Source organism: Danio rerio, chromosome 9, assembly GCF_049306965.1.
Source record: "Danio rerio strain Tuebingen ecotype United States chromosome 9, GRCz12tu, whole genome shotgun sequence".
Classification (NCBI taxonomy): Eukaryota; Metazoa; Chordata; class Actinopteri; order Cypriniformes; family Danionidae; genus Danio; species Danio rerio.
The window spans coordinates 29185297-29200603 of record NC_133184.1 but is presented as its reverse complement, the minus strand read 5'-3'; the positions used below and the strand labels follow the sequence as shown (position 1 = coordinate 29200603).

The 15307-nt window shown below is 32.8% G+C and overlaps 1 protein-coding gene across 29 annotated transcripts in view; it reads left to right on the top strand.

Moving 5' to 3' along the window:
- Positions 1–15307, top strand: part of stxbp5l (syntaxin binding protein 5L) — a 235801-nt gene that overhangs the window by 121432 nt on the left and 99062 nt on the right. For all 29 annotated transcript variants that reach the window (XM_073912154.1, XM_021478738.3, XM_021478740.3 and 26 more), the window contains 1 exon segment: positions 7129–7263. In XM_073912154.1, coding sequence (XP_073768255.1) covers positions 7129–7263 — 135 coding nt within the window.

Below are 15307 nucleotides of genomic sequence, written 5' to 3'. Positions count from 1 at the left end.
TATCCCATAATGAGAGAATTCATGAATGAGAGTATGGCTGCACAATATATCGTTTCAGCATCAATATTGCAATGTGTATTTCCGCACATAGACACATCACAGGATATGCAATGTTGAGTTGGGATTATAGTTGATCAGCACAACAGTTGAGAAAACTGTACATGAAATTTGTGTGACAAGTGTTACTTCCAACTGCTAAAGAAACAGAACCACTAAGAGCTATGAATCACTGCCTCTGAACACTCTTGACTTCAATTATAAGGCTGTACAATTTTAACTTTGATTTAAAAAAGACAAGGATCTAATTTGTTACACAAATAAACAATCAAAAGGATTTTGGAATTATAATTGGTTGTTATCACATCATAAAAAAACAGGATAGTAAATTAATAATACAATTAAATTAATCTATTTTTTTGGTGTTTTGTTTGGTTTTGTTGACTGAGAAATTACTTCATTCACTTAAGGCTTTTTTTAAAGTCTGTGTAGTCAGTGCCTGCATCCAAATTTGCATACTTATCTACAATATAGTATATTAAAAATAATATGCGAGCCAAGTAGTATGTAAAAACAGTATGCTAGTATGCAGATGAATTACTACTTCCAGTGAGATTCTGAAGTGCGCATCCAATGGACACTACATTATCCTATAATGCCATATGAGATAATTCATAAATGGAAGTAGGGCTACACAATATATCATTTTAGCATCAATATCACAATGAATAATTTTACCTAATTACTAATATAATGTTGATTATACAGTGTTATTTTACATATCATGATTCAAATTCTGTACCTGAATCTTGTATCACTTTCGGGAAGCCACAAAGCACTTTTTCTTTTACTTTGCTGTGTTGTAATTATTCTTGCTTGCAATTGATTTATCATTTTTTATGAGTCACACACTTACAAAATCAACCCAATCTAAATTCTGGATTTTTTTTTAAATAGAGCTATTCCAGCCATCTAGAAAAAGATTTATATTGCAATATATATTGCAGAATAACAAAATATTGCAATGTCCAATTTTTCCAATACCATGCAGCCCTAAATTCTAAATTCTGTGAATGAACGTCGCCTCGTGGTTCCATCCCAAAGAGGGAAGAAATCACTTTCGCGAACGCTCACGCTTAATCTGCCCAGTTGGTGGAATGAACTCCCTAACTGCATCAGAACAGCAGAGTCACTCGCTACTTTCAAATAACGACTAAAAACTCAACTATTTAGTCTCCACTTCACTTCCTAATCTGCAATTGCCTCTCTGAATATCACACTAACTGTACCCAAAAAAAAAAAAAAAATACTAATACTACTAATACTTCCCTTCTTAGAATTTATAGACCTGAAACTTGCCTATAGCACTTATTCATTGTTGCTCTTAGTTGTGTAAATTGCTTCCTTGTCCTCATTTGTAAGTCGCTTTGGATAAAAGCGTCTGCTAAATGACTAAATGTAAATGGAAATGTAAATGGAAGTATAGCATTGCAACTGACGTGGGTAGGTCACATGATAATGTCAAAAAGTGGATGTAGTACATCTATTTACTATATGGTACATTTTTGAATAGTAGGTGATTTCAGACACAACTGTTGTTTTGTTTTGTTATGAGGGAATTATTTTACTTGATGTTATTTTAGATCTGTGTAATGTGGGTCCGTGTATCATCCGTTCATTTGATTATTCCTTTTATTACGGAAAACGAAACATCAGAAAAACGATGAATATTTCGTTTTTCTGTTTATTCTGTAGGCAGAAAAAATGGAAACTCATCTGTTATTCTGCTTTTTAACTTAAAACGAAATATTAAAACAAACACAAAACCAAAACGAAATAATGAGTCAAAATATGGTCCGTGTACGGTCCGTGTACGTTTTGTTCATTTGTTTTCCATTTTCAAACGGAATAAAGGAAATGGAGAAAACGGCCGTTTTTCCGTTTTTCTTTTGCTCACGAGAAAACGAAAAAACGAGATTTTGGCTGGATTTTCGTTTTTTTGGTTTAGGGTAGGAAAACGGATAAACGACTTTAAAATTCATTTTACACATGTAGGCGGTGCTGAAACGCCCACTTTCCTCTAATTGGTCAACCATATCTGCGCTCGTGACGTCACCCTCAAAATAAAAGCCTTACACGCAGGCTTTTAATTATTATTATTTAATTATATATTAACAAAGTTTACATATTCTATTATTTGAACCACACACAGTTAGCAGGCTTACATTATACGTATGTATAAATTAAATAAAAACGTAAATCAGCAGTATTCTTAGACATTTGTCATTAAAATAAGGTCATAGTTCACTGCCAAACTTCTTGCTGCTGTGCACCTGATGCTGAGCAAAGATAGCCATTTCCGAGCAGCACCTGGTTTACATGATTGTTTCAGAGCTATTGTAGGCCTAAATAATAGCCTACTCTGTATAAAATAATAATTTATTATTATTATTATTATTATTAATAATATTATTAGGCCTATTATTATTAGTATTGTTATTATTATTATTTACTTAGTTATTTAATGGTTGTAAGAACACAATGGACCCTGCATGGGGCTATAATAAATGGTACCATTTGTTTCTATTGGATTTTTTCCTATTTTAATTTAATATATGCCTTTAGCCTATTGTAAATATTTATTTGATAATTAATACTTTTTTATTGCAACGTCAAAGTAGGCATGTCTTATTATTATTATTTTTTGTTATTATTTTGTCGTTGTTGTTGTTATTATTATTGTAGCAGGGACATAGCCACAGGTGTGGCAGAGTGTGCTGGTGCCACCCAAAGTGGCATCTTGCACCTGAAAATAGATGCCTTCGCGCTCAAGCGCGCGCAAAAAACTTGCACAGGCAAAAGTAATGATGAATGTGTTGAAGGAAAAAAAACATTCTAATTATTTGTTAATAAAATAGTGCAACATTATTCTCAGTCAGTGTAGGCTGAAAAAATTAAGATCGCCAGCATTTCAAGGGTGGTTTTATTTTTAGTTCATTGCTGTGACGCGCTATATTTCACTAAGGCTGCATGAGACTGCGCATCTTGCTTATTTTCTCTATTTTACATACAGAACATATCATACAGTCCAGGTTCTACCGTTCTAGTGAGTGTGGGGCATTGCTTTACAGTGGTAAAGTGGATTATTTCTTGGCAAATTCATAATGATTCACTTTGTTTAGTAATAAATTTCATAGTTATAAAATAACTACATTTCAAGAATATGTTAACACTTTCAACTATTTAGGATTATTTATTGCATCAAAAGTAATTTCAAAGTAACATTAAATGTACGTATAAACTGCTTAATTTGTGTGTGTAAACACCTAAGATGCAAAAAGCTTATTTAGACCAGAATAGGCCTACTAAATGCAACGGTCAATGTATGTAAACTTATGACCTAAAATGTCTTAAATGACTAAATTTAAGTCTTTTTAAGTTTTTAAATAATTTAAGTTTAACATAAATGATTTAAACTTTAAACTTCAAATTAACAGAGGATGGCAAATAAATTGTTTTTTAAATGGAGGTCAGGTGTCTATCTTAATTATAATTATTAAAGATTATGACACTACAGTGGTGTATTGGAGAGTACGCATGCACCTTTTAATTAATTAATTTTAAATAAGTGGTTTATCCTAAATAAAATGCAATGGGATCGGTGTGCAATGAATAGTTTGAAAACCCCTGGTTCAGACTAGACGAGCTAGCTGTCTGTGCGCTGCGCTAATAACTTGGCATTTGCTCTTTTCGGTGCTGCCAAATGCATTTATAATGCATAAAAAATAAAAAAGGTAATTCGGTAAAGCGCGCGATGCGCGCAGAAATAAGCGCACTATATACATATGTCGAATTAAAGTTCTCTTTTTCTTTAATCAAGACTTGGCCATTCGAGGAATTACAGTTATTAATAGCTTAGTCCTTATAAACGATCAGTTTATAAAATACACAATTTACGGATCACGCCTAATGAAGAATAAGAAGAATATGCAACGCATATGATCCTTGAATGATCAGAGCGCATTTATATAAACTATATATTTTATATAATCCATAAATATTAAAAAACATTCTCGATTAAAGGTGAAACTGACCGGCGCAACGGATGATTTGTCATCTAGGGTGACTACAGTTATAATACAGGTTATGGAACTATTTCACTTTAATTTCATATTATTATTTTATTAAACAAACAAACCAGTTTTTGTTTTGGCTCTGCATGCAGCGTATTGGATCTTTGAAGCATTGCACTTCGAATGTTATTCCTTCTTTTTATTTTTATTGTATTTTTAATATTTTTAATTATACAACACAAAATTGGTTCTAAACAGATACATTTTCCTATAGGCTATGATGAAGTGTATATTTTTGTTCACACAGGTCCTATACAAAACTGTGTGGATGGATGATTTGTTTCTCCGTGAAAATCACTCATTTAATAAGCAAAACAGGCCAAAATGTTGTTTAGCTTGCGTCAAACTGGATGGACAATTTACAAACATATTGAATACAAAGGCTGGTTATTTTATGCAATGAGGGACCTATTACAAATTAAAGAAAATTATTTGCATATTAAAACGAAAATATATAATACAACAACAGATCCTACCTCAGAAATGACTTTAGATAATGTAAATAAGCATCAAGTTTTTTTTTGAGATTGTGTGTCTAATTCAGTAGTGTAGTGCGTTCGCGTGGGTTTCCCCACAGTAAAAAGACATGCGGTACAGGTGAATTGGGTAGGCTAAATTGTCCATACTGTATAAGTGTGTGTGTATGTGTGGATGTTTCCCAGAGATGGGTTGTGGCTGGAAGGGCATCCGCTGCGGTTCATTCCGCTGTGGCGACCCCAGATTAATAAAGGGACCAAGCCGACAAGAAAATGAATGAATAATGTGCAATACTAATTTAAAATACGTATCACTAACCTTATTTGTGAAATAGCAGGGCCCGCTGTAGCACTTTCTCAAGAAGAGCAAATGTCAAATTATTAGCGCAACGCACATGTAGCCAGCTCATCTGTTTGTCGGAACTACTAGACACAATTTTTTTTATCAACTATAATGTGTTTAATTGGTTAATTTGAAATTTATTTCATTATTCCAGCAATAATTGTTGAGTGAAAGAATGCGCTAGCAATATGCATTGCGGCTCCCTTTATTGTACAGGCTTATTGCACTTAAACTTTTTTAGGTTCGGCTCTCGAATTAGTAAGGTTATGAGTAAATGTTATTTAAAATATTTAAAGCCTGCCATCTAGCCTACAATAACAGCAAATTTAATAATAAAAAATAATAATAAGACAGGCCTACTTTAGCGTTACAATAAAATAGTATTAATTATCAAATAAATAATTACAATATATAATTAAAATAGGAAGAAATAAATGAAAACAAATGGTACCCTTTGTTTTTATAGCAGGGCCCAAAGTGTTCTTATTCTGGTTCTGCTAAAAACTATTAAAAAGAAAAAAAAAAACACACCAAACAATAAAAACACTAGTAACTGATAATAATAATAATAATAATAATAATAATAATTATTATTATTATTATAAAGCCCTTGCTCTGAAACAATCATGCAAACCAGGTGCTCCTCGGAAATGGCTTTCTTTGCTCTGCATCAGGTGTATAGCAGCAAGAAGCTTGGCAGTGAACTATGACCTTATTTTAATGACAAATGTCTAAGAATACTGCTTTACGTTTTTATTTAATTTATACATACGCAATGAATGTAAGCCTGCTAACTGTGTGTGGTTCAAATGATAGAATATGTAAACTTTGTTAATATATAATTAAATAATAATAATTAAAAGCCTGCGTGTAAGGCTTTTATTTTGAGGGTGACGTCACGAGCGCAGATATGGTTGACCAATTAGAGGAAAGTGGGCGTTTCAGCACCGCCTACATGTGTAAAATGAATTTTAAAGTCGTTTATCCGTTTTCCTACCCTAAACCAAAAAAACGAAAATCCAGCCAAAATCTCGTTTTTTCGTTTTCTCGTGAGCAAAAGAAAAACGGAAAAACGGCCGTTTTCTCCATTTCCTTTATTCCGTTTGAAAATGGAAAACAAATGAACAAAACGTACACGGACCGTACACGGACCATATTTTGACTCATTATTTCGTTTTGGTTTTGTGTTTGTTTTAATATTTCGTTTTAAGTTAAAAAGCAGAATAACAGATGAGTTTCCATTTTTTCTGCCTACAGAATAAACAGAAAAACGAAATATTCATCGTTTTTCTGATGTTTCGTTTTCCGTAATAAAAGGAATAATCAAATGAACGGATGATACACGGACCAATGTGTATTTATTTGAATCATTAAAATGAAATTGACTGTTCTGTTAACATAATTAATTTCTGTTAGTTTCGAAAGGCAACTTACAACAGCAGAAAATGTTTTGAATTCCATGAATGTTTACCTGAAGTGCTGTGCACACGCTCATCACAAGCAAGCTACTCCACAGTTTTAAAAGAAAGCAAAACCAGACCACCTACAGTGTAAGAGTTTGCACACAGCATTCATGTATTGTAAACACTATGCGACAAAGGACTGAGTGTAAAAACACTATCATGAGGCCCATGCTTGCTTGTGTGCGAAAACCGAACGATAGAACAAAACAGAGCACCGCCTCTCACTTTAAAATCCACGATGCATACCAACCGTATATTTATTTCATTCACTTGAAACATTTCTCAGTTTAATAATCTCACAAGGCCATGTTGTTATTCAGATTTTAATTAACAGTTCAGCTTTAGTTGAAAGATGAGCAAGGACATGCTGAAAAATGTTAGAGACTGAACAAAACTTTAAACCCACCAATATACAGTGTAATTTGGCTCTTTTCCTTGTTCATGGTTCAGTGTGTAAACACATTCTGGTAATGAATATGCATTAATGCACATTGCAGTTTTATAGGATTTTGTAATTACATCTTAAGCATTCAGGGAAAAAATGGTGTACATGCAATGAATAAAAACTGTGAAGCATATTAATTAAAAAGATAATTAATGGCTTGCAAGTTCTTCATCATGAGATAATAATTACATACTATAATATGATGTTGACATATCCTGTGAAGTGTTCTCTCATTCCCTCAAATATGATTCCTCTTTTTTTTCTCTTCTAGGATCACATTTTGTCATCTTCCATTTCAAAGTAAATGGCTTTACGTGGGGACGGAGCGTGGGAATACACACATAGTGAACATTGAATCCTTCATTTTGTCTGGATATGTCATCATGTGGAACAAGGCCATTGAACTGTGAGTACAAGCTGTTTTGCTTTGTATAATCATCTACCTAACATGAAAGTTTTGCTTTATGGAAAAAAAATCTACCTAAAAGTTTAGCTAACATGACTAATAGGAGCTAATCAATATAAAGCCTGAGTGCCCACGCTTGCAAAAATATGTGTATCTATTAAAGATGGCGATGATGATGATGTGATACTCTGTCATCTGGAATATGAGACGATTATAAATGCAATTATCAAAATAAATCTGCAGTTTCAGGGAGGAATATTGGAGGTTTAGCACAGTTATACTCCTATGGGAATAATCTACCCCCAACATAAAAACTCTGTCATGATTTAATCAACGTCATGTTAGGGCTGGGTGATAAATTGAAATGAAATTAAAATCGTGATTTAGCAAAAGCTGTGATTGTCATGCACATGAGAAGCATGGTTCTAGCATCAGATGTAAATCCAAAGTAGTAAATCTGAAGGCCAGAGGGCGCTCTCAAATGGACACTTCAAATATACCATGAAGAACTGCAGAAAATCTCTATAGTTGTTGAATAAAAAGAATATAACAATATGACTATATACACACACAAGGGCTGATTGTCATATCAGCTCTAATATTTTCACCATCTTGTTTTTTTTCATCATCTGTTTAGGAATAGATAAGCAGTTTCTTTTCCATCATCTGATTAGGAATAGATAAGCAGTTACTTTCGAATACCATTATATAGGAACATGGCTGAAAACAAGGAAAAACTGAGACAAGAACGACTAACATGAACAACCAACAGCAAACAGCAACATACAATGACTGACAATGAACAACTGAAACGCTGGGGTTAATACACAGAGGGAATACAATAGGGCTAACAAGATAAGATAACAAACTAAATGCTCTTACAACAGGAAGGAGACAATCAGTCACTGTGGCAAAGGAACAAGGGACTAAATGCAGGAAGTGAACACATAACAATGGAGAACAAAGCACAATACAAAAGTCTGAAACATTGACATTGAGAAATGTGACACTGCTGGATTACCAATATTGATTCATCATTTTCATTCAATACTTACATTGATAATTAATTCTTTTAATTATTTAATCTTAAGGTCTGTCTTTTCTCGTATGTTTTATTGATATTTTTGTTTATTTATAAAAAATCAGTTCTAGTGTACCTGTGGTTAGTAATCATAAAAAGCAATGTAATTGGAGACTTTAAATATAAAACAATGTGTCTGATTTAAAAATTTACCTCAAAATACAAACAATAAACATGGCTTTTACAGACTTTTAATCAGATTAGAGGTGTCTACAAGTAGCTCAGCTAGCTTGAAGATTGAAGATTAGACAGAGTGAGTCAATTAAGTTTTATTTTTCACTTGGCACATGATAGTGAAGTGAACTGAATAGTGTATTCATACAATTTATGTTTATTGTTTGATATGTTTAATAATTAAAGACTGTTCAGAAATGTATTGCTCTTTTTTGCCTCATCACCATTTAATGACAAATGTTCCAGGAAAACTGAAATAGTTTGGTGGACATCGGTCACTGTAACTTTTATTTCCTGGTTTTGTTCTGGGAATTATTCACTTACAAATTAAGCACTGGCCATAAACTTTTATTCACTCTTTAGCATTTGCACCACTTTCAGGGCTTAATTTGTGCTGGAACATGCCTGATCCGGAGCACCTCTGAAATCTAATCCAGCACCTCATTTTACCAATCTCCCTCCTCAACCACCCTCCGACCCCGTCCGCTGTTCACTTTCACTTTCTTCCGCGACTCCCCAACCCTCTTCACTTTCACCCCTTCGTCAATGCCTCGCATTCCCTAACCAAGTCCCCTTCCCCTTCCACCCCCAACCTGCTCTCCACTTTCATGCACGACACCACATCCTTGAGTAAAATGCCGAATCTGTTACCCCTATCTGTTCCGGGACATCGCAATTCACAAATCCATGCACAAACAAACAAATAAACAAACAAACAAACAAACAATTAAATAATTAATTAATAAATGAGAAGGACCTGACATATGTTGAGATAATCATTGATACTGTCATTATGCATGTTATTGATTAATTTTTGGCTATATTTCTCAGCCATATAATAATGAGCAAAACTTTGCAAACTGGAATGGGATGATCATAATGTGAAAAATAGTAAATTGAAAAGTCACATTGCAAGGTCATCTTTTATTTACATATTTAAAAAATGCTATATATTTATAATTTTCAGACTTATACAAGTCAAAGTTGTTCAGTAAAAACTACTGGTATTTTTAACTATTATTACTTTATTGATTTCTGGATGCAGATTCAAATACACATCTATATTTATACAGACACAAATCCAGATATGGTGTCTTTGTATTTGTCTGTAATCATGATGATAATAAAATTATGCCAAATATGTTTACATAACGGCGACACGGTGGCTCAGTGGGTAGCACTGTCACCTCACAGCAAGGAGGTTTGCTGGTTTGTGCCCTGGCTGGGTCATTTGGCATTTCTGTGTGGCGTTTGCATGTTCTCCCAGTGTTCGCGTGGGTTTTCTCTGGGTTCTCCGGGTTCCCCCATAGCCCAAAGACATGCTCTATAGGTGAATTGAATAAGCTAAATTGGCCGTAGTGTATGTATGAGAATGTAAGCATATATGGGTGCTTTCTGGGTTGTGGCTGGAAGTGCATCCGCTGTGTAAAACATATGCTGGATAAGTTGGTGGTTCATTCTGCTGTGGCAACCTCCGATTAATAAAGGAACTAAACTGAAAAGAAAATGAATGAATGAATGAATGAATGAATGAATAAATGAATGGTTATTAACATAACATGTTAATTAGCCTAGGAAATGCAGTTACATGCTTCTTAAAATGTAGGGTTTTGTAATGTCTGTTTGATGTCTTTTTCATCTTCTCAAGTTTCATACACATTAAAATTGTTATTAATTATATGAAATAATGACAACATTATGAGATTTATTTAATTTTACTGTTTTTATTAATATGTTTAACTCGCAATCAAGATGAAATCAAGACCAAACCAATTCTCAGATCCACAAAAATAAATGGTGTTCACAGATCTTTTACAAATTCAACACTAACATCAAATGTAAACCGCAATTCAACTGAAGAATGAATAAGTCATCACATTTTAAACTTCTTGAACCCTTGAGGATCCATTTGATCTGTCAGTTTACAAATGCACTCTGAGAAACACACAAACAGTTACTGGTTTTGTGTACATCTATGGCTCTTTTCACTGTGTAAGTCAACACCAGAAGCTCTCTCCCATGAGTGATAACCTGACAAACAAATATTTTGTGAGTGTCAATCAAGTCTCCTTCTGCAAAAGTGGCTCATCCCGCTTTCCTGCTAATAAACATTACCATTAGTAGTCAGTAAATGTGGATAAATTTTTGAAGCACATGTAGATCCCCATTGCCTACTTGCAGCCCACTACAGATGCTTTCCCCACAATCTCCTCACCTCCTCAAGGATCTCAGTGGCAAGTTGAGTGTGCGCTAGTATATCTGTATATTTGTTTAAATGAGAGAACTTGATTCTAGTGTTTGATTATGCAGAGGGGCTTTTTAAAGGTGCTTGATGGTAAAATGCATCATTTTATAGATGTTTTATATACTTCTGCGCAGAAGTGGTTTAATTATAGGAATTAGTGCATGTAGCTGTATGGTGGTTACGTAAAAGGAGTATGCATTCTGGGTTAAGCAACGAGGGGTTGCATTTGATTAAAGGGCTTTGTTGGTATGGTAAAATGCCTGTAATCATTTGGTATATTCATATGGTTTTTACTGTATGTGATGAAGTATGTGAGTGGTGCAGAGTGGAAGGATAGTAAAGAGCAGGGTTATGTGTTTTAGCCTGGAGCAAATAGTGTTTCTTTCTTTTTTTTTAAGCATTGGTGTTTTCTCTCACCAACACTAATCCAGTATAAGCATAACACATCAGCAACCCATTATACATGCAGTTGTAATTGACTGCTAGTGGCCAGAAATATGGAAATATGAACTATCAGATAAAATATATGTAGTATGAATGTATTCATTATTCAGCTATTACAAGAAAACATATTTCTACCATGTTAAAAATCTAAATTATAAAAAAAGTAGTTACTATTAACAAAAAGAAGTGTTTAGCTCTTTTAAAAGACCTTTATCTGACATTTTTGACACCCCTGCCTCCTTTAGATTAAAAGGAAATAATAATAATTAAGGTATAAACTCAGTGGTGAAACAGTGTCTTTATTTCCTTTTTTAGCAATCTAACAGATCAACGCACCAAGGAAAAAAAAATGTTTATCTTCATCTGTTTTGTAACGCAAGAGCATTAAGCAAACAAAATTGTTAAAAAATAAATGTAAGAAATGTGCAAGAAAAAAGTTTATATTTCACTTTTTACAGCTTTATTTCTTTCAGGTTAAGCATTCTCTCAGTTCTGGCTTATTTTTATAAGAAAATGCTGTATTGTGAGATATTCAAGGAATGTCATGAAAAAAGTAGAATTTCGAGTTATATTCATTCCCATGTTTGATTATTGTTAGCATCATTTATTTAAATTCAGTATTATTTATTCAATATTATGTAGGCCTATTGTATTTATTATATTATATTTATTTATATTGTATATATGATATAATTAATTCTTAAATCTGTAAATAAATATACAATTTCAGAATATATATATATATATATATATATATATATATATATATATATATATATATATATATATATATATATATAAATATATATATATATATATATATATATATATATATATATATATATATATATATATATATATATATATATATATATATATATATATATATATATAAATGAATAATGTATAAAGATGAATCTAATGTACAGCACTATATACAGTGCTCAGCACATGAGTACACCCCTCACAAATCTCTCATTTAAATTAATATTTCCTTTAGGAAGCTTTATAGCATTGTATTTGTGCATATACATGAGATTAATCAGTACTGAACATAAAAATGGAGATAATCAAACAAAATAACTTAAGATAACGGTCCAACATAAGTATACCCAAATTTATGTCAGGGAAAAATAATAAATAAATAAAAAAAAGAAAAAAGAAAGAAAGAAAAAAGCAAAATTTGAGAGGGGCAATTTTTTTATTTATTTTTTTTATTGAAATTTTGTAGTTTGTCATTTTCCCCCAATATTTTCCATGAATGGAAATAATTTTTATATTTCTAAAGATGTTCAGTGACTAAAATAGTATTTTAAAAAATATATCCATATTATAAATCTGCTTTTAAATTCACCAAAATATATGACTGATATTCACCGAGAAATGGATACAAAAATGTATTTCCGAAATGTGGTGTACTCAATCATGCTGAGCTCTGTAAACACAAACATACATGCACACAGACACTATGTATATGCATATAAAAACTATGTTAAAACTAAATTAAAATAGTTTCAGTATATCTGATATCATCAGAGTAACTTGTGAATGGCGGAATGCATGTTGATCAAACACCTGTTTGTACTGTACTTTTTGCAATGGCTTTTTTGACACTGTTTATGTGTTTTATAAACCTGTCCAACAAGAAATCAGCCTTCTTTTCCCAGCTGTGTTTGAAAACAGGTGAAGATGAATGCATGCACACACTTGTGCTATTGAGAGAATTCCCCTTCATAGATGCAAAGTGCAGCTCATTTCAATAAATAAATATGAATAAATATAAACACGGCCCCAGTGCACCGGCAGCAGACGTCCTCTGATGGAAATCAAGTACAAGGATGGAAGAGAAGCCAAAGATTTGTTTTCCTCCTTTTGACTCGCACATGAATAAATGAAGGAGATGAATCCCGGAGAGAAATTCAACAGGGTGTGAGGGATTAACTGAGATCCTGTAACCTCACAACCTTCAACAATTCCATGCTGTGCTACACCGAAATCAACTGTTTTCTGCCTGCAGTACTGGCTCCATCAGATCTGCTTTCCCCACAACCTTTCAAAACCACATGGAGCAAGATGTCTGACACGTCTTTTCTTTTTTTTGGTGACACTTCAAATGTGCAGCTGCTCAGACCGTAAAGAACATCACTGCGTGTATTGTACGCTTGTCTCAGTTCACTCACAGTTTATCTTAAACCTCTGTGCCTGTTTTGAAGATATATCTGAAGGGCTCGCCGAGCATGCTGGGAACCCTGATCCTAAACATAATCAGTACTGCACGGATCTGCCTTGCAGCAGTAAGCTAACGTCACGCCTACATCTCCAAGTAATCTGGTTTAGACTTTTAACATCTTTGGAAATGCCATGGAAGAATTTCATGTTCTAGGTCTTGTTGCGTGTGTTTCTAATGTGGATAGTCTGTTACGATTTTCAAATCTTTTTATACGGAATTATGTTTTTACATAACTTCTCTTCTAATGGTTCCCAGGATATTCCAGAAATATGTCAAGTGCTTTTCAAGCCTCTATAGGACTTGTAATAGGTTTGATGTGCCAGAATTTCTGATGTGAACTAAGTTTGTCAACCCTCATGTCAACTTTTTATATGATTATTTTAGTGTTTTTGTTATTTCTTTCAAATTTAGATGATTTTATTGATTTTCTTGCCAGTTTACAGTTTTTATCAGTCACTTTGGTGCATTTTTTCACAACACTATTTACATTTGCACAGCAGTTAATGCATTTCTTAAAGCAATTAGTCATTTGTGCACATCATAGTAGCAGTTTCTCTTTCCTTCCAACTTATTGCAGATGCTTTTGGACATGGATCAATTGCTTTCATACAACTCTCTGCTGTTCATAACATTATCAATTGCTTATGTCATGTCAGTCAAAATTCACTAAACTTTCATTACTTGAGTCATTACATCCAAAAATGTTGAGCTAGTTGTCAAAATCTGTCAAGAAAATGTTATAAACATTTTAATTTTTTTTCTTCTAAATGTATTCTAAATTGAACAATTTCATGAATGATTTACAGACCTGTGTATGTTGTAGGTTCAGTTCCAATATGTAGTACAATATTGTTTACAGCTGTGCACAGCTCTACCCAAAGAAAGTTTATGTTTGTTGTAAATAAGTGTGTGTGTGTGTGTGTGTGTGTATTCTTTTGCACAATGGTGTGAATAAATTAGAAATGCATAGAGCAAATGCAGTAAAACTGTGAAACATACATATTCAGTGTCTTGTACTCAGATACCTCACTAAATACAGTAATGCCTAACTTTACTGTAGTTTTCAAATGGCTGTGCAAATAGTATATAGTGCTATCTTGAGCATTTTCAGGATGTGTCACTAAAATCTGATCTTTTTTCATTGGAAAACATTCACAGGGTGTACAAACAATGGTGTCAGGACTTTTCATCTTTATGACACGAACATCAATACTTGCTTTTGAGAAATGAGCTACCCCTTTTGAGCAGGTGACACGCTTTTGCAGGCTATCAACTAGGTTTTGCAGTTTGTACTACTTGTTTTGAGAAACGCATTAACTGTTGTGCAAATGTAAATTGTGTTGTGAGAAATGCACCAATGCCACTGAGAAAAACTGTAAACTGTCATTAATGATAGAAGGACAGAATGTAATCTGTCTTTTTGTAAAATAGTTTTGTATTTTATGATGTTATTTTTTATTTTTTTTTTTATTGTTTATTTAGTTGAAATTTAATTCAATTTTATAATTTTTAATTTTTATTATAATTTTCATATGGGGGTCAGGATTCAAATTATACGTGTGATGGATATTATCTTCTTACTGGATGTAAATTTCTGACATGGTTTTGCACTAACAACGTTCCATAAAAATATATTAAAAAGAAAAAAGACAGAAGGACAGACAGATGGATGGATGAATGGACATCTCAAAATGCACATATTATGATTTTGAGTCACAGATTGGATTTAAATCATTTTTAAATGATAAAAGAATAGCTGAAGACAAATACAATTTCCTTTTAATGTATAATTGTGTATTACAAGAACACTTTTGACAAAGAATAATTTACATTATGGTTTAAACCTAAATAAAACAAATACTTAAAATGT